General features: G+C 38.1%; 1 protein-coding gene across 1 annotated transcript in view; it reads left to right on the top strand.

Annotated features, from left to right (window-relative positions):
- The window catches only part of SHCBP1 (SHC binding and spindle associated 1), a 44,449-nt gene extending 22,597 nt beyond the window's left edge, over positions 1–21,852 (top strand). The window contains exons 6-13 of the mRNA XM_075536903.1: positions 4,777–5,010; positions 5,103–5,271; positions 5,570–5,690; positions 8,506–8,637; positions 10,757–10,875; positions 17,263–17,349; positions 17,717–17,858; positions 20,588–21,852. Coding sequence (XP_075393018.1) covers positions 4,777–5,010; positions 5,103–5,271; positions 5,570–5,690; positions 8,506–8,637; positions 10,757–10,875; positions 17,263–17,349; positions 17,717–17,858; positions 20,588–20,913 — 1,330 coding nt within the window. The 3' untranslated portion in view covers positions 20,914–21,852. The remainder of the gene's footprint in view (positions 1–4,776; positions 5,011–5,102; positions 5,272–5,569; positions 5,691–8,505; positions 8,638–10,756; positions 10,876–17,262; positions 17,350–17,716; positions 17,859–20,587) is intronic.
- The last annotated feature ends 363 nt before the right edge of the window (positions 21,853–22,215 follow it).

The following is a 22,215-nucleotide window of genomic DNA, read 5'->3' as shown; positions in this document are numbered from 1 at the left end:
AGACTGATGGGTCTGCCCAGACCACACAGGAGCCAACTAAGAGGGAAAGGGAGAGAGAGGGAGAACACTTCATCATGGCCCACAATGGCCTGGGGATGACATGCCTGCTCGGAGAAGCCAATGCACAGGGTGGATTGTAGGCTGGCCACCACCATGAAACTTTACATTTCTCACTGACCCATAGTGCTACGGGGACAGCACTGGAGAAAGAGTGTGGAAAGTGTGCCTGGTCTGCCCTATGCACAGTGGGGTGAAACTTGAAGGAAGTGCAACAGGGCAACAAGAGGAGCAAAGTAACAAAGTCCCTGAGGAATCCTGAAATAGACTTCTCACTCGGCGGACAGGGTTTGCCACCTCATCAGACCCAAATGGAAAACACTCATAAAGGTCAGCAGACAGACCTGGAAATATCTATCTTTTTTTTTCCTCTTTTGCCCTATGTCTATCTATAAGATAGGCAGGACAAACAATCCTGAGGAGAAAACAATGGCACTGGTGGTTCTGGGTAGAAAAGGGAGAGGAGGGGGTGGGGGAGTGGGGTGCCAACAATTTAGGGCTAAGGGAACAACAAAAGATCTAAAATTGATGTTCAGGATCAGGTAGAATATCTGGTGGAGCTTGATCAAGTGCAATGTGTCCAAGAGGAATTACTGAGAGCTTAATGGAAGATGAGCATGATAGTGGGACAGGAGGAAGGTTAAAGGAAATAGGAAAGAAGTATGAGACAAAAGTTATTTATAGAGGTATAGCTAGCTATAGGCATGTATATCTGTAAATATATTAATTTATAATGAAAGGGACCGAGGCCAATGTACATATATTTATATGTTAAGTATTAAGATAGCAGATGGACTTTGGGCCTCTATGCAAGGGCTCCCTAAACACACGAATATTTTGTTCTAATAACCTGGCATTCTTTGAAACTCACCTTCCCACCATGATCGCTGAAGCCAAAATGTATGCCGAAGCAAATGTGGTGAAGAAAGCTGATGGTGCTTGGCTATCAAAAGATAGTGTCTGGAATTTTAAAAGGCTTAAAGTTAAATAAGCGGCTATCTAGCAGGGAAGCAAATAAGACCACATGAAGAATCACACCAGCCTGTGTGATCATGAAGTGTTGACGGAATCAGGTATCAGGTACCAAAAGATTCAAAACAAAAATTGTATCGATCTGAAAGAGGGGGTTGGAGTGGATACCCAAAGCCCATCTGTAAACCATTAGACATCCCCCCATAGAAAAGGTACAAGGAAGGGACAAGTCAACCCGGGTGCAATATAGTACCAACACACCACACATCTAGTTCCTGAATGCTTCCTTCCCTCACTACTATGACCCAGTTCTACCTTATAAATTCTACTAGACCGTAGTATACACATTGATACGGATAAGAGCTTTTGACACTTGGAATTCAGGACAGATAAGACCCTCAGGAACAGTAGTGGGAGTAGCGATATCATGAGGCTAGGGGGATGGTGAGGGCTAGGGTGGGGGAGAAAGGGGGAAACCATTACAAGGTTGGATATGTAGCCCATCCCCCAGGAGACCGAGTAACAGAAATTTGGGTGAAGGGAGACAACTGACGTATATAACTACTGATCAAGGATTCATAAGGGTGGGGGAGGAAGAGGAAAAATGAGGAGCAGATACCAGGGGCTCAAGTAGAAAGAAAATGTTTTGGAAATGTTGATGGCAACATATGCACAAGTGTGTTTAATACAATTGAATGATGGATAGTTATAAGATTTGTAAGAGCCTCCAATAAGATGATTAATAAAAAACAACTGAAAATGCTGATTGATGACAAACATCATTCTGGATGTCTGTCAACTTCCTGAACAGATGAAAAGTTGACAAAATTTATGGATTTGTGCTCAAAGACCGACTACAGACCATTGAGGAGATGGGGAAGTTATTTGGACTGTTTTGGAGCTCAGTTCAGGGAATTTTAACAGAAGATTTGGGAATGGGAAGGGTTGCTGCAAAATTTGTGCCTTGGGTTCGGACTGACCAGCAAAACAAGCATCGACTGGAAACATGCCGTCCTTTGAAAGAACAGCTCTGAAGAGACCCAAGGTCATTACTGGTGAGACATGGTGCTATTCTTTTGACCTTGAGAACAAGCACCAATGAAGCCAGTGAAAGATGCACCATCATCACCTCGCCCCAGAAATGCTCATCAAGTGAAATCAAAGGTCAAGATAATGCTATTTTGTTTTTTTTGATGTGAGGGGGGTAGTGCATTTGGAGTTTGTTCCACTAGGTTAGATTGTTCATCAGGCTTTCTATTTAGAGGTTCTGATTGTGTAACGGTGAGTGACAAAAAAGGCCTGATTTGTGGCAGATAGAGAACTGGTTTTGCCACCATGATAGTGCACCTGCTCATGCAGCCACTCAGTGCACCAGTTTTTGGCAAAAAACAGCACGCCTCTTCTGCCCCACGCACCATACTCACCTGACCTCGTTCTGTGCAACTTCTTTTTATTTCCCTAAATGGAGAGGGGCATTAAAGGACAGCAATTTGATACAGAAGGAGTGAAGAAAAAATGAGGGAGTTGTCAGCCATCCAGACAGATGAGTTTGAAAAATGTTTCCAAGATGGAATCACAGATTTGACATGTATTAAGTACAATGGAGAGTGCTTTGAAGGTGATATGGTTGTTTTGTAAAAAACATGTAAGTACATAGTTTTGGAAAAAATTCATTTTTTTAGGGGGAGGAGTGAGTACCTCTGTGTGTGTGTGTGTGTGTGTGTGTGTGTGTGTGTGTGTAGTGGTGTTGTGGATGAAAGTTTACAGAGCAAATTAGGTTTCCAACAATTCGAACACATTTGGATTTGTGACATGTGATTGCAACCCTCACAGCGTAACAGCCATCATCCTGTTTCCCCGTGTTTACTGTTACCATTTCTCCCTTCCTATCCTTTCCTGCTTTCTCAGCTTTCTTGTTGTTGTCTTTGATTTTTCTAAGGAGTGCTATTTCCCTCGTGTCATTGTTAACCTAATAGGCCTGTCTATTGTTCACTGAAAGTTCATTTCAAGGCCTTAGGTGTGACGCAGGGCCATAGTCTTGGGAGTTCCACCAATCTCTATCCAATCAGTGATTGTGAGTTTTCTTTCACACTTTTTTCTCTACCCAGGGCCTCTCTACTATGATTTATTTCAGATTTCATCTAGCTCTTCAGTGTCAGGGTCACAGAGGCTGGGGTTCATGTGGACTAATTGTTTCCTTGTGCCTTTGTTTTTTTTCTCTGGACAGAGAGAGGCCAATACTTGTACTCTCACCCAAACTCCCTGCCATTGAGCCAATGCTGACTCATAGTGACCTTATAGGGCAGGGTAGAAGTGGCCTGAGTTTCCTCCCCAAAAGCTGCAAATAGACTTTTAAGACCCTAATTGCTACTCATCAAAGTAGGATGTAGAACATCATCTTGGTGTGTACTATGGTATGCCAATTGACCTTGATGTCTCCCAAGACTGAGGTCCTGAACTGTCAGGTCCCAAAACTCATTCCCTCACAGTGTTTGGTTATGGCTAAGAAGTTTTTATTACCGCCCCCCCCCCCATATACTAGAGTATACAGGTATATGTAGTATACCTATGTTGTTGGTCATGGTGCAATTCTTTGAGTTGGTTCTGACAACAGAATGAAAAGACTTCCATGCATAGATTTAGAGAACATATAAACACATGTAGAAATGCCCTCTTATAGCCTAAACATATCCTTATAGGTCCATTCACCTTCCTTCCTTTGTTCAGCTCGAGTATCTCTGTTTTCAGTGGTAAATTGTTGCTGTTATTGCAGGATTCCATACGTACTAGAATTTTCTTTTGTTGCCTTTACTCTCGTGCCTCTCCCAGTCTTTTCCTTTGCCTTGACTTTTGCACGGACCTCCTCCTCTTTGTATACTGCCTTTCCTGGAAGGAAAGCGAAGGAGCACTGGTGGTGCAGTGGGGTAAGCTTTGGCTGCCAACTCCCAGTTTGCACTCACCAGCTGCTCTGAAGGAGGAAAATAATGTTGTCTGCTCCTATAAAGATTACTAGTCTCAGAAACTCTACGGAGTAGTTCTACTGTGCCCCATAGAGTTAAAGTCAGAATCAATTTGATGGCAGTGGGTTTTTCATGTTCACCCAGGTCACTGGTTAGCTATCCTCTAGGTAGGGATTTCCCCTTCCTTGCTCTCGCACTCCTGCTAACCTTCCACAAATAGTTCTCTCGTGTGTCAACTTTCTCTTGCCTTCTTATCGTAGTGGTCTTTTACAATCTTTGTCTTTTTATAAGTGACCAGTGTCACACAGTGTAACACCCTCTAGGTTCGTCCATGTTATGAAGTGTTTCACAGAGTTGTCGTTATTTCATACTGCATGGTAATCTGTGTGTACCATAGTTTGTCCATTGATATTTCTATCTTTTTTGCTTTTTGTTTCCATCTTCGGCTGTTTCCATCTTTTTGCTGTTGTGGATAAGAATAATGCTACAGTAAACATGGGTGTGCATATCTATTTGTGTCAGGGTTCTTAATTCTCTAGGATATAGGTAGTTGGGATTACTGAAGCATAAGGTACCATATACACTTGAGTATAAGCCGACCCGAATATCAGCCGAGGCAGCTAATTTTACCACAAAAACTGCATAAAAATGTGTTGAAAAAACTCAGCTTATACACAAGTATATATGGTATTTTTATTTATCACTGGGTCTTGGATAACTAATTGGACTGTCTTAATGAAACTGTGGTTGAAAGGCAATTAATTTTAACTTGCTTTTTAACTTTCAGGCATTATGACATTCTCGAAGACCGTGTTCCTTCAGGACTAATTGTTGACTATCGGAATCTGCTGTCACAATGTGAAGAGAGTTACAGAAAGTTTTTAAATCTGAGGAGCAGTTTGTCAAATTCAAACTCTGATTCTGAGCAGGAAAACATCTCTATGGTGGAAGGGTTAAAACTATATTCAGAGATTGAACAGTTGAAACAGAAGCTGAAACTCATTGAGAATCCTTTGCTGAGGTGTGCATATCTTTGTTACTCTTAGTTGATTGACATCTTTTTTTTCCTCCACCATTTTCTAAAAACCTTTATGTCTGTTTGATTTCTTTAAGATATGTGTTTGGTTACCAAAAGAATTCTAATATCCAAGCGAAAGGTGTCCGTGTGAGTGGCCAGAAGGTAACCCATGTGGTCTCCTCCACCATAAGGACTGGCCTACTGCAATCTCTGCTCAGGGACAAGCTTTGCCAGGAGTCCTGTAAGGAAGAATTAGAAATACAGGTAAAAGGAGACTTTCTAATCCAGGTGGCTCTTTTCCTTTTGATTTACGAAAATTTTTATGAATCCTACAAAATGTTTACAGGAATGTCCCATTGCTGCCTTTTGATTAATTGGGAGCTAATGAGAGGCACTGCTTTTTGTCAATGATAACCACATGTATACTGGGCTCTGTGCACTATCAAGCAGATAATTTAAGTACTCAGTTTTGACTCCCATTTTCAAGATGACACAAGAAGGCCTCTAGAGTAATACTTGGTTTTGTTTTGGGAAGTATAATTTTTAATGTGCTGTTTTCTAGTTCCATAGTGATCCACTGTCTGCTATAAATTCCTGCTATGAAGGTGACACTGTTATTGTGTGTCCTGGCCATTACGTGGTACATGGCACATTCTCCATTGCGGACTCCATTGAGTTGGAAGGTGAGTTTGGAAGATTATACAACAGACTCTCATGCATGATACGCTCAAGAAAATAGTACAGGAGTAGTGTGATGACAACTTTAAGAATATAATTTTAACTCTTTTATTTCAAATGAATTTCTCTGAAACTAACAGTATTTAAATTTTATAGGGGATTGACCCCTTGCTGATGAGTTTGAAACATGTATATGTGTGGGAAAGCATTAACATTCAATATATGGTAAAAGGAACCCTGGTTGTGTAGTGGTTATAAGTTGGGCTGCTAACTGCAGGATCAGCAGTTCGAAACCACCAGGTGCTTCACTAGAGGAAGATGGGACTTTCTACCCCGGTAAACAGAGCCTTAGTTACGTAACAGAGGCAGTTCTACCCTGTCACATAGGGTGAATATGAATTGGCAAAAACCTGATGGCAGTGGGTTTGGTTTTGGTATATAGTTAAAAACCATCAGCAAGAAGGGTACTTTCCAAATTGTAAGTCAGTTGTACAAAATTTTATTTCTAGAATAAATATTATATATTTTTTCAGCATTTTATTTTAGTTGAATAGTTTTGGACTTGATGCTTGCTCTTAATTCATATATGAGGAGCTTCAAAAGGTTTGTGGAAAAATTCCATGTTTTTTAATTCTATTTTTCATTGACCTGCCAATTTAAAGCCTCCTCAGATCTTGTGGACATATGGTGTATGATTTTTAAATTTATTATTTGTTAATTTAAAAAACCCTTTAAATTTAAATTTAGTTTATAGGCAATCTCCAGATTATGAATAAATTCAGTTCCTAAGACTTGTTAAGTCGAATTTTACATAAATTACAATAGTTGGGTATGGTTCATATCTAAGGTTTGTTAGATAAATAAATGGTTGTCCTAGTATATAGTATATAGTGTACTGTAACTGTGTAAAAACTTAAAGAAGCATTTCCAGATACACTAAAACATCTTTAACATAGTACTACAGTAAAATGATATTTTAATGTGCATTGTACCTATTTGTTATGATTCACTTTTTATACTTCAGTTTTTAAATGTATTAGACCTTAAATGGGTTGGTTCACTATGAGTTGTACATAAGCATCTCACAAGCCAGGGACTGCCTTTATTTTTGTTAGAGTATAGGGAAGTACATTTAACTTAAGATTGGTACAAAATAAGCATCTTAATTCTCTAAAAGCATGTTGAATGTTACAAACTCTACACTTTGTGTCTTGGCCAAAGTGTAATTTTGGGAAAATTAATGTTGAAAGATTTTACTAAAGATAATTTTTATTTGTTATGATCTTATTGTACATTTAGAGTGATTCCTAAATTTCAGTTATTTTACAATCATTCATCTTGGGCCCATATATTTCTATAAAATGTCAAATTTAGATGCACCTGTTCAACTCTTTACCAAAACAGCTTTAAGTTAGCAATAAAACTTGTAGTGCAAAAAACTGTATATCATTTTAGGTCTCGTGCAGCTGTTCACAAACTGCTTAAGCTATGTTCTTTATCTTTATCTTGTCAGAACTTCTTAATGGAAGCAAGGCTGGGAGTTTAATTTCCTGCTGTTCACTAGTACATCATCTCACCCGTTTTTTGTTTTATGTGTATAATTTTTGTTCTTTCTCCTCTCCAATATTTGATTTATATAGATGTGTGTGTATAAATAACACATCTGCAGGATAAAACACTGCAATAAAAACACTTTATTTTTGGCATAGTGAAAATAACATTGATATTATAGATTGTTTGGTGGATAAGAGTTCTTTTTAGATTGGCAAGGAAATTATATTGTAATTGCCAGTGTGTCATAAATAACCATCCAGAATTCTGATAGTTAAGTGTAAAAATGACTGTAAATTTACCAATAGAGGACATTTCAGAGAATTAGGGTGGGGGGGGGAATCAGATGGTATCTTTACTAGTGTGAATAGAGTACTTATTCATGAGTAAGATGAAGTTTATTTGATAACAACCTATAGCTAACACTTGTAACAGATAAATACTGAGTCCCTACCGTGTACAGGGTATTAACATCATATAATGGGGCTTTTATTGTTTAGAACTTCTGTTTACTTAGTTGATGGCTTTATGTTTGAAATTGGTAAGCATACATAATTTCTTCATCTAATAATTTCATGGCTTTTTCTTTATGGTAATTCTTTGTAGATTTTTTTATTTTCCTGATGAGAAAAAAAGTGTTTTTTATCAGAATTGTTTATTTACAGATTTGTGTCTGAGGTTCTGTTTCATGAGATAAAAATCAGGCTAGTTCTCTAAATTTCTGATCCTCCATTGTTTTGTAAGCCCATGCAGCAGTCCTGCTAACATTCTGTTTGATTTAGATTTATAGAGGTCCAGTAATTTCTATTAGTTAATAAGATAGGCTTTTTCCAATAGTGAACTATTTTAAGTTAAGTGGCCAGATTTTACAAAATTCTTTTTCAAAGCTAATTTATATTATTTTCATAGTATCTTAGCTTTGGGGAAAAAGCCCCCAACAACTTAGAAAGATTGAATGCTTAAACCCCTTTGACTCAGCTATGGCATTTGGATTGCTTATTTATTGCTTTGTAGTAGTTTGGTAAGTGAATTTGATATTGAACTTGTCCAGGATGGTCCATAGGATAGTCTCCCTGATATGGGGCAGGTTGAGGAGTTTTTAAAAATGGCATACTACGATACAAATTTAGCAAGATATATGAAGAGAGATTAATTAAATGCAACTGGTTGATTGCTTTCAAATATCATGCGAAGTCATTTCAACCAAAGCAATCTGTGTTTTTCTATGTAGACATTTCCCCTCACCCATCTTCTTGATCTTTTGCATAGGATATGGTCTACCAGATGATGTTGTGATAGAAAAGAGGGGCAAAGGAGACACCTTTGTGGATTGTACAGGTGCAGATATTAAAATCTCAAGTTTAAAATTTGTTCAGCATGGTGCTGTAGAAGGAATCATAAGTAAGTATATGAATATTTGGTGTATCATTTGTTGTCGCTTTGAAGAAAAACTGGATATTTTTGTAAAAGAAACACTTTAATGAAACAGTGCTCTTGAATATATGGAAAGCTGATTAATATTGGTTTTTATAATGCAACAATTTAGGAAGCTTCCTCTAAAGTGAAAAATAATTCAGTCAATTCTTCACTATTTGTTGGTTTAGAATTACCTTCTGGGTTGTCAGGGTTTTCCTCTTAAATATTCCAGTGTTCCAATTTTCTTTGTGTGGCTTTAGCTCTAAATTCAGCTTAGCTGTGTCTTCTTGTTGCCCTGTATTTGCTAGGAGCTGCACCCCCCTCTCATGCATTACGCTGCTCCTCTCCCTTCCCAAGGAGCCCTGAAGGTGTAGTGGGTTAGGCATTGTACTGCTAACCACATGTTTAGTGATTTTAATCCACTAGCTGCTGCGTGTTGTGCTGCAATCTGTATAGTGAGCATTTCAAAATCAGCAGCTCCAAGGGAGAAGGACTGGGTTTTCTACTCTTGTTAACTCTTAGTCTAGAAATCCACAGGGGGTTTCTGTGAGTCAGCATTGACTCAATGGCAGTGAGTTTTTGGGAACCACTCTGGGAGAAAGATGGGTCTTTCTCATCCCTTCTTATAGCCGCAGAAACCCAAAGGGGCAGCTATACTTTGTCTTTGAAGAGTTGTTATGGGTTGGAATTGACTTAATTGCACTGGATTTGGGTGGATTTCCCTTTTCACAGTGCACTTAGCAAAGTTTTCTTGATGCTTTTTTACCCTGTAAACACGTTTTAAAGAAATCATTTTATTGGGGGGTTGTACAACTCTTATCACAATCCACACATACATCTATTGTGTCAAGCACATTTGTACATTTGTTTCCCTCATCATTCTCAAAACATTTCATTTATCCTTGAGCCCTTGGTATCAGCTCCTCAGTATTTCCCCTCCCTTCCCACTCCCCCTCCAACATGAACCCTCAATAATTTATAAATTATTATTTTGTCATATCTACACTGTCCGGCGTCTCCTTTCACCCGCTTTTCTGTTGTCTGTCACCTAGGGAGGAGGTTGTACGTAAATCCTTGTAATCTGTTCCCCCTTTCTCCCACCCTCCCAGTATCTCCACTCTCAGCACTGGTCTTGAAGGGATCATCTGTCCTGGATTCCCTGTATTTCCCATTCCTATCTGTACCAGTGTATATCCTCTGGTCTTGCTGGATTTGTAAGGTAGAATTGGGATCATGATAGGTGGGGGTAGGAAGCATTTAAGAACTAGAGGAAAGTTGTATGTTTCATCATTGCTACACTGCACCCTGACTGGCTCATCTCCTCCCCATGACCCTTCTGTAAGGGATGTCCAGTTGCCTACAGATAGGCTTTGGGTCCCCACTTTGTACTCCCCCTCGTTCACAATGATATGATATTTTGTTCTTTAATGCCTGATACCTGGTCCCTTCTACACCTCTTGATCACACAGACTGGTGTGCTTCTTCCATGTGGGCTTTTCCATCTCAGCTAGATGGCCTTGCTTATCTTCAAGCCTTTAAGACCCCAGATGCTATATCTTTTGATAGCCAGGCACCATCAGCTTCCTTCACCACATTTGCTTATGCACCTACTTTGTCTTCAGCAATTGTGTTGGGAAGGTGAGCATCTCAAAGTGCCGGATTATTAGAACAAAGTGTTTTAATCACAAGTTTTTGAACTTGTGATTTCTGCATTTCTGAGGTCGAGTCACAATTTTTTTTTTAAGAATGTTGCCTTTGGATTTTAGAAAATAACTCAAAATAGTTACTGTGTTATGTATTATGAATTTATAATTCCCATGATAAACTTTGAAAGCTAATATATAAACCATACCAAATGCTAGCTCAAGGCCATTTCTTTTTCTTTTGTTATTAAATTCTTTTATTGGGGGCTCTTACATCTCTTAGCACAATGCATACATTCATCCAGTGTGTCAAGCACATTTGCACATATGCTGCCATCATCATTTTCAGAGCATTCTCTTCCCACTGAGCCCCTGATATCAGCTTCCTGTGTAAGGCCATTTCTAAGAGTGGCAAAAGCCCAGCACTTCGTCAAACAGTTGACTGTATGTTTCTATCACAGGCATTCACCGTGGCAAGACGACATTAGAAAACTGTGTACTGCAGTGTGAAACTACAGGCGTTACAGTAAGAACCTCAGCGGAATTATTAATGAAGAACTCAGATTTATATGGTGCCAAGGTATGAGAGTCTCCTGTCCTTTCAGTGAAGTAGTTTGTGTTTATGCTCTAAATACATCACTAGAATATGAGGCCATGATGTGGTGCACGTTCCTAGTCTTCAGAACAGTTCAGACACTTGCGCATACTCAGTCAGCCAGACTTGTTATACAAGATTATCCTTTTTTAAAAAAATTAATTTTAATTTAATAAATAATTTGATCAGGGGCTCTTATAGCTCTTATAACAATCAGATATCACTTGTATCAAGCACATTTGTATGTATGTTGCCACCATTATTTCCAAAACGTTTTTTTTTTTTTCTACGGGAGCCCTTGGTTTCAGCTCCTCTTTTTTCCCCTCCCTCCCCGACCCTCCCACCCTCGCGAACACTTGATAGTTTATAAATTATTTTTCTTTTCATATTTACACTGTCCACTTTCTCCCTTCACCCATGCTTCTGTTGTTTGTACCCCTGGAGGTGGTGGGGTGTGTACGATGATCATTGTGGTTGGTTCCCCTTTTCTCCCACCTTCACCCTACCCTCTTGGTATCACTAGTCTCATTATTGGTTCTGAGGGGCTTATTTGTCCTGGATTCTGTGTGTTGAGTGTCTTATCTGTACCAGTGTACATGCTCTTGTCTACCCAGATTTGTAAATTAGAACTGGGGTCATGATAGTGGGGGAGAGGAAGCATTAAAGAACTAGAGGAATGTTGTGTGTTTTGTTGGTGCTATGTTGAACCCTGGGCTGGTTCCTTTCTTCTTTGTGACCCTTCTGTGAGGGCATGTTCGATTGTCTATAGATGGGCTTTCGGTCTCTATTCTGACCTCCCTCGTTCTCATCAAAATGGTTATTTGTTTTGGGTCTTCTGATACCTGATTGCATCAATACTTGTTGATCACACGGGTTGGTGGGCTTCTTCCATGTGGACTCTGTGCTTCCCTGCTAGATAGCTGCTTGTTTCATCCCAGACCTTGAAGACCTCAGGCTCTATATACAAGATCATTCTTGTTTAGCATTTTCAAAACAGGTTTGGAAGAAAAAGAGTAATTCTCATAGTTGATCGCTAGTAACTTTAATAGAGGCTTAGGCCCTGAAAATTATAACTTTTTGAAAAAGTTGACACCCAAGAGTTGTGTGAGCCCCAATAAAATGATTTTTTAAAAAAGAAAAAAAATGAAGTATGAGGTCCAGGATAGAGTGGGAGAAAAATGTGAAACAAAACTCAAAGTTATTAAAAACAAAACCAAACGACTACAACAAAAATAATTGCGATTTTAGTAACTCACAGGGGCAGTTCTACCATGCCCTATGGGGTCACTGTGAGTTGGAATAGACTCGCTGGCAGTGAGTGAGAAGATTGACACTCAGTTACTTTTTTAGAAAAAGCACTTTGAGATAATTATAGATTCATATGCAGTTGTAAGAAATAATATGCAGAGATCCTATATGCATACCCTTTACAGTTGTTCCCAAATGGTAACTTCTCATAAAACATTAGTGCAGAATTACAGTAAGCGGCTGACTTTGATACAGCCGAGATACAGAACGCTTCCATCACCATAAAGGATTCTTCATGTTGCCCCTTTATCATTCCAACCAGGGTGCGTCTCCTCCCCCAACTCCTCCTTAACTGATGGGAAGCATCCTTTCTTTAATTTTACCATTGCAAGAATATTATGTAATGGAATCATTTTGTATGTAACCTTTTGCAGTAAGTTTTTTCTCTGTCATGTCTCTTACTTAAGAGGAAAGTGTCTCGCTAGTAAGTATGGTCTGTAATTATCTTGTGTCTTTGTCAAGATTTTAATATGCAAGTAATGCTGGTTTCAAAAAATGTGTTTGGAAGTGTTTTCTATTTTTGGAAAAGTTTGAGAAAGAATTTGAATCACATCTATAAATATTTGGTAGAATTCTCCAGTGAAACCATGTGGACTTTTCTCTTTTGGAAAGTTTTTCATTAGTCATTTAATTTCTTTACTTTTTATGTATTTGTTGAAATTTTCTGTTTCTTCAGTCAGTGAAGGAAGCTTATTTCTTCATTTTATTTAGTTTGCTTGTGTACAGTTGTTCCTAGTCTTGTGATCCTCTTTATTTCTATTATCAGATCCCCTACTTTCACTTATGATTTTAGGGTTTTATATCTCCCATTCTATTTTGCCAATCGAATTAATGTTGTATTGATACCATTGATTAAAAAAAATCCAGCCATTGTTTCAAGATTCTTTTTGTTTTTTTATTCTCTTTTATTTATCTCCTCTCTGGTCTTTGTTATCTCCTTCCTTTCAGTTGCTTTAGGTTTTGCTTGTTCCCTTTTTAACTCCTCAAGTTTTTCGGCTAGGTTATTGATTTGTGTCCTTTTAAAAATATAATTTGTGTGTGTATGTTCTTTAAGTATTTATAGCTACACATTTCTGTCTAAGCACAGGTTTGCTGCATACCATATTTTTGAAATATAACTTCATCTTCATTTGACTCCAAATATTTATTGATTTCTTCTTTTTTTTTTTTAAACAATTTATTAGGGGCTCATACAACTCTTATCACAGTCCATACATATACATACATCAATTGTATAAAGCACATCTGTACATTCTTTTCCCTAATCGTTTTTTTCTCCTCTTTTCTTTTTTTACATTTTATTAGGGACTCATAGAACTCTTATCACAATCCATACATATACATACATCAATTGTATAAAGCACATCCATACATTCCCTGCCCCAATCATTCTCAAAGCATTTGTTCTCCACTTAAGCCCCTTGCGTCAGGTCCTCTTTTTTTCCCCCCTCCCTCCCCTCTTCCCCCTCCATCATGCGCCCTTGGTGATTTATACATCGTTATTTTGTCATATCTTGCCCTATCTGGAGTCTCCCCTTCCCCCCTTCTCTGCTGTCCCTCTCCCAGGGAAGAGGTCACATGTGGATCCCTGTAATCAGTTCCCCCTTTCCAACCCATTCACCCTCCACTCTCCCAACATCGCCCCTCACACCCTTGGTCCTGAAGGTAGCATCCACCCTAGATTCCCTGTGTCTCCAGCCCTCATATGTACCAGTGTACAGCCTCTGCCCTATCCAGCCCTGCAAGGTAGAATTCGGATCATGGTAGTTGTGGGGAGGAAGCATCCAGGATCTGGGGGAAAGCTGTGTTCTTCATCAGTACTACCTCACACCCTAATTAACCCATCTCCTCTCCTAAACCCCTCTATGAGGGGATCTCCATTGGCCGACACTTGGGCCTTGGGTCTCCATTCTGCACTTCCCCCTTCATTTAATATGGTATATATATGTATATATACAAACATATATACATATATATACACATATACACATACACACACACATCTTTTTTTTTTTTTTTTGCATGATGCCTTATACCTGGTCCCTTGGCACCTCGTGATCACACTGGCCGGTGTGCTTCTTCCATGTGGGCTTGTTTGCTTCTGAGCTAGATGGCCGCTTGTTCACCTTCAAGCCTTTAAGACCCCAGACACTATCTCTTTTGATAGCCGGGCACCATCAGCTTTCTTCACCACATTTGCTTATGCACCCATTTGTCTTCAGCGATCCTATCATGGAGGTGTGCAGTCAATGATATGATTTTTTGTTCTTTGATGTCTGGTAACTGATCCCTTCGTGACCACTCGATCACACAGGCTGGTGTGTTCTTCCATGTGGACTTTGTTGCTTCTGAGCTAGATGACTGCTTCCTTATCTTCAAGCCTTTAAGACCCCAGTCACTATCTCTTTTGATAGCCGGGCACCATCAGCTTTCTTCACCACATTTACTTGTTCACCCACTTTGGCTCCAAATATTTATTGATTTCTTCTTTGGTTAACTGATTGTTTAATAGTGTTTCCTTTAATTTCTATGTATTTGTATATTTTCTAATTTTCTCTTTTTTCATTTCTAATTTAACTCTCACAGAGAAAATATTTTGTATGATTTCAGCCTTTAAATTTTATTGAAACTTGCTTTCTGACCTAATGTATAGATTACCCTATAGCAGTGGTTCTCAACCTTCCTAATGCCATTACCCTTTAATACAGTTTATCATGTTGTGGTGACCCCCCCAAACATAAAATTATTTTCGGTGCTACTTCATAGCTATAATTTTGCTCCTGTTATGATATTTACTGAATGTAAATATCTGATATGCAGGATGTATTTTCATTGTTACAAATTGAACAAAATTAAAGCATTGTGATTAATCACAAAACAACATAATTGTATATTGTGAAATATTTATTTCTAATTAAAAAGAAATGAAATTTTGCCTTGAAGCATGGGTAGCAGTCTTCACACCGGGTGCTCGTATGTTCGCGTATCTGCATGTGGGTGGACCCGCTTGGAGATGGATAGAGGAGTGGTGTATCGGTTCCTAAGACCATCGGAAATATGTGTTTCCAGATGGTCTTAACTGACCCTTGTGAAAGGGTCATTTGTTTCCCAAAGGGGTCACAATCCACAGGTTGAGAACCGCTGCCCTAGAGGATGTTCCATCTAAACTGGCGAAGATGTATATTATATTGTTTTTAGGTGGAGTGTTCTATTTAATTTAGTTCTTCTTGTTTCATGGTGTTGTTCAGTCTCTTTTGTTTCCTTATTGATCTTCCCAGGTGTTATGTCCATTATTGAAAGTAGTGTGATGAAGTCTCCCAACTATTATTGTAGAACATTCTGTTTTGCCCTTCAATTCCTTCAGATTTTGCTTCATTTTGGGGTGCTGTTGATGGGTGCATATATATTTGATAAATGTTGGGCATAGTTATTATATATTGATGAATTGACCCTTTATTTTTATATAATATCTTTTTGTTTCTTTTAAAAAATCATTTTATTGGGGGCTCATACAACTCTTATTACAATCCATGAATCAATTGAATCAGACATATTTGTTCATATGTTGCCCTCATTCTCTTCTAGACATTTAGTTTCTATTGAGCCCTTGGTATCAGCTCTTTTTTTTTCACTTCCCCCCTCCTAACCCCCTGATACATCATATATTGTTATTATTTTCATCTCTCACACTGACCGCTGTCTCCCTTCCCCCGTGTTTTCTGTTGTTCTGTAGAGGGGGGTATGATTATGTGTCGATCTAGATCTGATAGACATATTTAGAGCTTACCATCCAAATGCAAAAATACACATTCTTCTCAAGTGCGCATGGCACATTTTCTAAAGTAGACCTCATGCTGGGACACAATTCAAGCCTGAGTAAATTCAAACATATAGATTACGAAGACATCCTTCTCGGATCACCATGCCATAAAGCTGGAGATCAATAAAAGGATGACCAGAAAACCAAGGGCAGACAATTGGAGGATGATTAATGATCTTCTGCGACATGAGTGGGTACTGACCCAGATCAGAAAGTTTCTAGAAGCTAATGAGAATGACAATACATCATATCAAAACCTTTTTGTTTCTTATAACAGATTTTGACTCATATTCTTTTTGGTGTAATATAAAATTCTCTACCTTAGGTCTCTTTTGTTACTATTTTCACTTGACTATGGCCTTAAATTGTTCTCCTTTGAAAATTTTTAATGATTTCTAGTAGTTTTTTAATTCCCTTAACTATTCTCTTGTAGATGTATTTTTTTTGGTGGAATATCCCCACTCCTAGAAAAACAACTCTAATTGAGTCAAAAATGGTTGACAATTTGAATGCGTTGATGAAATTGTGCATTATTCCCCAATGATTTCTTAAGTATAGATGTTTAATTAAATCTTTTTCACGGCCCCATGTCCCTACCATAGCATCTAGAGATAAATTATCCCTACTTTTTGCTGGTTCCTTGTGGTGCTGAGGGACTGAGTAAGAGAACTGGATCATACATATAGCTTTCTGATTAATGTATAAACAAGACACTTGAATGGGCTCCTGATTTTATTATGTATCTAGTAGTGGAAACCAGGAGAGATTTAACAATTAGATGGAATTTTTAGGTTAGTTTGTGTATTATTAATTTAACATATGGTGTCTTGTTTTTATCCTCAAATTATAATCTTTTACTAGTCTCAGTTGCTGATCTTTAACTAATTTAGTGTTTCTGAGAGAGGCTACTTTGTACTCAAATATATCCTTATCACAATGATTTTTTGTTTGTAGAATCAGTAAACTGGTTTGTCCAGATTGAGATAATGGAACAAAAATTAAGTGTTGACTTTCTTATCCAGAGGGGTGTATGTTTGTATGTGTTTTATTTTTGAAAGTGATAAATAGTAGACAACTAGCTTGAAATGAAGCAAATGGAAATGTTGATAAAAAGTACCTAATAAAACATATCCCTAAGACATTTTATATTGCACTGTGTTAAGGGTGAGAAGTGATTGTAATAAACCTCTCCTAGTTCTGCCTTTTAAAAGCTCATTGTCAATACTTCAAATTGAAACTTGTAGGGTGCTGGTTTAGAAATATATCCCGGGAGTAAGTGCACCTTGAGCGACAATGGGATCCATCACTGCAAAGAAGGGATACTCATTAAGGTGAGTGCCTGCAGAAACACCCTCTTTCCAAAGATTAGAATGGCATCATCAAAGAAAAATAACGTTTTATGAAATGTCCACGTTAAGTCTGCTGTTTCCTGATTTTGAAAAGCATGAAAAGTATATAGGTTTTAATCATATCACTAGTTGATGACTGAAAGCCTCCTGTGAGGATGTGTTACTGTCTATAGATCTGCAAGAATGACAGGAATGCTGTATCACCCAGCGCAGACTGTGCTGCCACATATTAATAAGCAGAGCTTTTCTACTTATTTTTAGAATAGCCTGGGAAAAAAAGTGAGAAGATTTTTAAAGCAGGAAGTGTTGAATGTGACAGTTCCTTAAACATTTGTTTTCAATGTCACAGGACTTCTTAGATGAGCATTATGATATTCCCAAAATAACTCTGGTGAATAACGTCGTCCATAATAACGAGGGCTACGGCGTTGTCCTGGTGAAACCGACGATTTTCTCTGACCTGCAAGCAAATGCCCAAGATGCAACGGAAGGTACGCTACATTTCCTTGTCTTTTGTATAACAAGACCTAATTTACTTTAGCATTAAATTCTGATGGAAACTCTAGTCTTCCCTTCTTAAAATTACATTATTATGTCATACATGGGCATAGAGACAAAGCAGCTTAGTAAAACCATTACATGGAATCTCAGAGTGGAAGAGACTTTCAAGGTCAATTTGTTCAATTATTTATTGTTTTATAAGTTCATATGGTAGTTTTCTGATCTTGCTAATCCTTCTTATGGTGCTTTCTAAAACGTATAGAATAATATGGGCATATGATAGCAATGGTGTCTCCTGCTGGCTTTTGTTAAGGATCTTGTGGTTGTTATTGAATTGATTCTCACCCATAGAAACCCTAGATAGTGGTAGGACTGCCCTATGGAATTTCCTAGAATGTACGCTTGATGGTAGCAATTGTCAGGCCTTTTTTTCTTCATTAGATATTTTGGGTTCAGCCTAGCTGTTGCACTTTAACTGTTGAATTTTATTTAGTAGCTTAGTGTTTAACTATTGAGCCACTAGGGCAGGAAAGAAAGTTCCAGGTTGAAGCTTGCATTTTCTGAAGACAGTAGAGTTTGCCACTCATTGGTAGAAGTAAACACTTTGCTTTCGCCTCCCTTTCTCTTTGTAAAAGTTGCAGTAACTCAGGGAGTAACTCATAAACATCAAATCATGATCCAGATGATTATACAACACTGAAGTGGATGGGCAGAGTTGAAAGGATGACCTGTAGCCCATACCATCCTTCAGGATTAACTTTACTTACCTCTGTGACTGTTTTGTTATCTCACAGTTTTGTACAGAGGCCTGGGAAACTTTACTGTCTTTGCTAAGTTCTTACAAGGGTGAAATCAAGTTGGGTAAGGCTCTGATCTGGAAGCTTTGGGGAAAATCCACTCCCAAACTCATTCATGTTGGCAGAATCTAGTTTCTGGTAGTCATAGGTCAAGTCTCTTCCTATTTTCTGATTGTCGGCCAGGGACTGCTCTCTCACTTTCAAGTCCTTACCTTGCAGCCTTCTCCTTCTCAACAACAGAAAATCTCCCAGTCGTAAAATTATTTGTGTGCTTTGAATCTCTTTGACTTCTGCAACCAGTTGAAAAAGTTCTGTTTTTCATGAACACATTATTAGATTAGGCCCACCTGAGTATTTCATAGTTGGGCACATGTTATATTCTTTAATATATAGTAGTGTTTATTATGGTCAGTTTATTAGTGACCTTGATTCCAAAATAAAACCACAGCTGTTGATTTGATTCCTACTCATAGAGGCCTGATAGGACAGAACAGAACGGCTCCACAGGGTTTCCAAGACTGAATTTTTCCAGAAGCAGATTGTCTTATTTTTCCCACTGATTTACTGGTGAGTTTGAACCGCCAACATGTTAGTTGCCCAATGTGTCACCCACCACACCACCAGGACTCCTATAACCTGCATGACATCTATCCATTTCTTTTGCCATGTAACAATCATGGGAGCGATTTAAAATTCTATTACAAACACTCACTTTTAATTCGTAAGTAGCTGTTAGATTGAGTTTCTTTAGGAAAAGTAGTACTGCCTTATTAGTTTTTTCATCCTAGCACAGTACTTAACAGCTAGTAAATATTCTGGTGGTGCTAATCATAAGATCAATGATTCAGATCCACCTGTCTCTATGAAGAATGTCCATTCCCCAAAGATTTATAGTCTTAGGAACCCTATAGAGCATATAGGGTTACTATGAGTCAATATTGACTTGATAACACTGGGTAGAAATATCCAGGAAATGTCTGATGAGCCAATGAAGTTCTAGGATTAGAATGAGAAGGATTTGGAAATAGGTGATCCTGTAAGAGGTTAAGGAAATCTGGACAAACAAGACAACTGATCCTAGAGATTCTTACGGTAAAGAGTGTGTGAAAGCAGACGCCAATAGACATTTTTGTGGTAAAAGAATTCGACAGGGGATGGAGGGGGGAAAAAAAAGAGGACCTGATGCAAAGGGCTTAAGTGAAGAGCAAATGCTTTGAGAATGATTGGGGTGGGGAATGTATGGATGTGCTTTTATACAATTGATGTATGTATATGTATGGATTGTGATAAGAGTTCTATGAGTCCCTAATAAAATGTAAAAAAAGAAAAGGAAAAAAGAAAGAAAGAAAGAAAAGAAAATGATTAGGGCAAAGAATGTACAGATGTGCTTTATACAATTGATGTATATATATGTATGGACTGTGATAAGAGTTGTATGAGCCCCTAATAAAACGTTTAAAAAAAAAAAGAATTCGACAGCTCTTGTTGGTAGGTTCTGTTGAGTTGGTTCCAACTCACGGTGACCCTAAGTACAATAGAATGCAACGCTTCCTATACCTGTGCCATCATCCTCACAACTGTTGCTATATTTGAGCCTGTTTTTGTAGCTACTGTGTGATTCCATCATGTTCAGGGGCTTTCTCTTTTATCCTGACCCATTACCAAGTGTGATGCCCTCCCCTTCCTGTTAGCATGTCCAAAGAACATGAGAAATCACCTCACCATCCTCACTTCTAAGGGGAATTTTGACTGTGTTTCTTTCAAGACAGATTTGTTACTTCTGGCAGTCCAACACAAATGCCTTAGTTCTTCATTCTTGTTTCTTCATTGTTAAGCTCTCACATGGATGCCTGGCTCTAATAGAGTGTGTAAAATATTGATATATGTTATTTAGTGTAGTTTTCCTTTTATTCTTTGTCCAGGAAATAAAGCACTTAAAATTCCGACAAGTGGAGAGGTAGATGCAGATGAAAAAGTGGATTTTGAAGAGATAATTCAATGTGCAACAGATAAAATGGAGCTGTATGCAAGAACTGACTTTTCTGATCAAGTTGAAGGCAATTATGAAATCATAAATGAACTAGTTGCTGCCTCCACAAAGAAAGGCCAGATGAAGAAGAAGAGGTTGAGTGAACTGGGAATCATGGAAGCTGACGACAACCTCATGTCCCAGGAGATGTTTATTTCTATTGTGGGAAACCAATTCAAGTGGAACGGGAAGGGGAGCTTTGGAACATTTCTTTTCTGACCACTACCATGCGACTGGATATCAAAATATTGCAATCACACGTGCTGCCCTGAGAACCACTGCTGCTATCACAGTTGGCTTCCTGTCTACGTGTTCTACTCAGTAGACGCACTTGGGTTTGCGTGTAGTGTAGATTTATCTCTATCTGCAGACATTGCACAGACAAGACTCCTCCTTTACACGAACGGTCATCAAAGCCTGCAATAGAAACTATTTGGCGATTTTCTTAAATCTAGGAAGCCTGGCTTTCCTAAACACATACTTCTCTTCTATTAAGCTTGTTTATAACTCCCCAGTGTAAATACACTTTAATCTAGTCTCTTCACAGAGGAGCAAAGGCAGGAATGAACCAAGCGTGCACAAAAATAAGTGTCAAATGTAGTGTTCTTCTCGTAGTTGTCTTTGTATCCCAATTACAGGGAGTCTGATTTCTAAGTCGTATTTGCATAATACTTGTCTTAAAATAAAAGCTTTTATGATTGGGAAGTTATCTGTTTAATCAGACTTATTATTCAGAATCTGAGTGGGTTGCATTTTTATGTTAAACTATGCAGTCATTAAAACGGTAATAGATAGCATTGAAGGTTTGAAACAGAAAATGAAATGTATTGTTCAGACCCAGTACCTATGTAAGGCATTTTCTTTATTGATGAATGTGAATGATTGAAATGAATGTGTTTTTCTTTCACTTGAACAGCCTTCTTATCAGATTTCTTTTCTTATAAAGTCAAACTGATTACTTATACAACCTGTATTAGCTACATGTTCTTGATATATTGTAAAACACAGCCACTAAAAGTATTTATATTAAAAATATATATGTGATAATAATGTGCCTACTGATTAAAATTATACTGATGAATTATCAAGCTTGATTCTTGTCCTTTCCTAAATCTGGTGATTTAGCATGCCTGGGTAGCAGGTATGAGCCTTTGAAGCACCCACACTAATTCAAACTCTTCCTACTGTTTCATAAAGAATATGCACTTTTTTGAAATGTATTTGCTTTTTAGATTTATATTGTAAGATTTATTGTTTGCTTAATATTTTTCTTAATCTTACTATAAAAAGGCATAAAAGGCAATGCTTATTAATTCCTCATCCGTTTTAACCAAATATTGACTTGAAAGCAACTTATTCAACATTTTTTAATCAAACTGGTTTTCTGGTTGTGTTTCTACTTGATATTGGAGTTTAGATTTTGTGCACTCCCCTTTAATGGCTGGAGTGTCAAAGGGATGATATGCTACGGTCAATAAAGCTAATATCTTTCTTGCTCCTTTATGTAGAAAAATCGTGTCT

Source organism: Tenrec ecaudatus, chromosome 18 (assembly GCF_050624435.1).
Source record: "Tenrec ecaudatus isolate mTenEca1 chromosome 18, mTenEca1.hap1, whole genome shotgun sequence".
NCBI lineage: Eukaryota > Metazoa > Chordata > Mammalia > Afrosoricida > Tenrecidae > Tenrec > Tenrec ecaudatus.
This window is presented reverse-complemented; position numbering and strand designations above follow the sequence as displayed.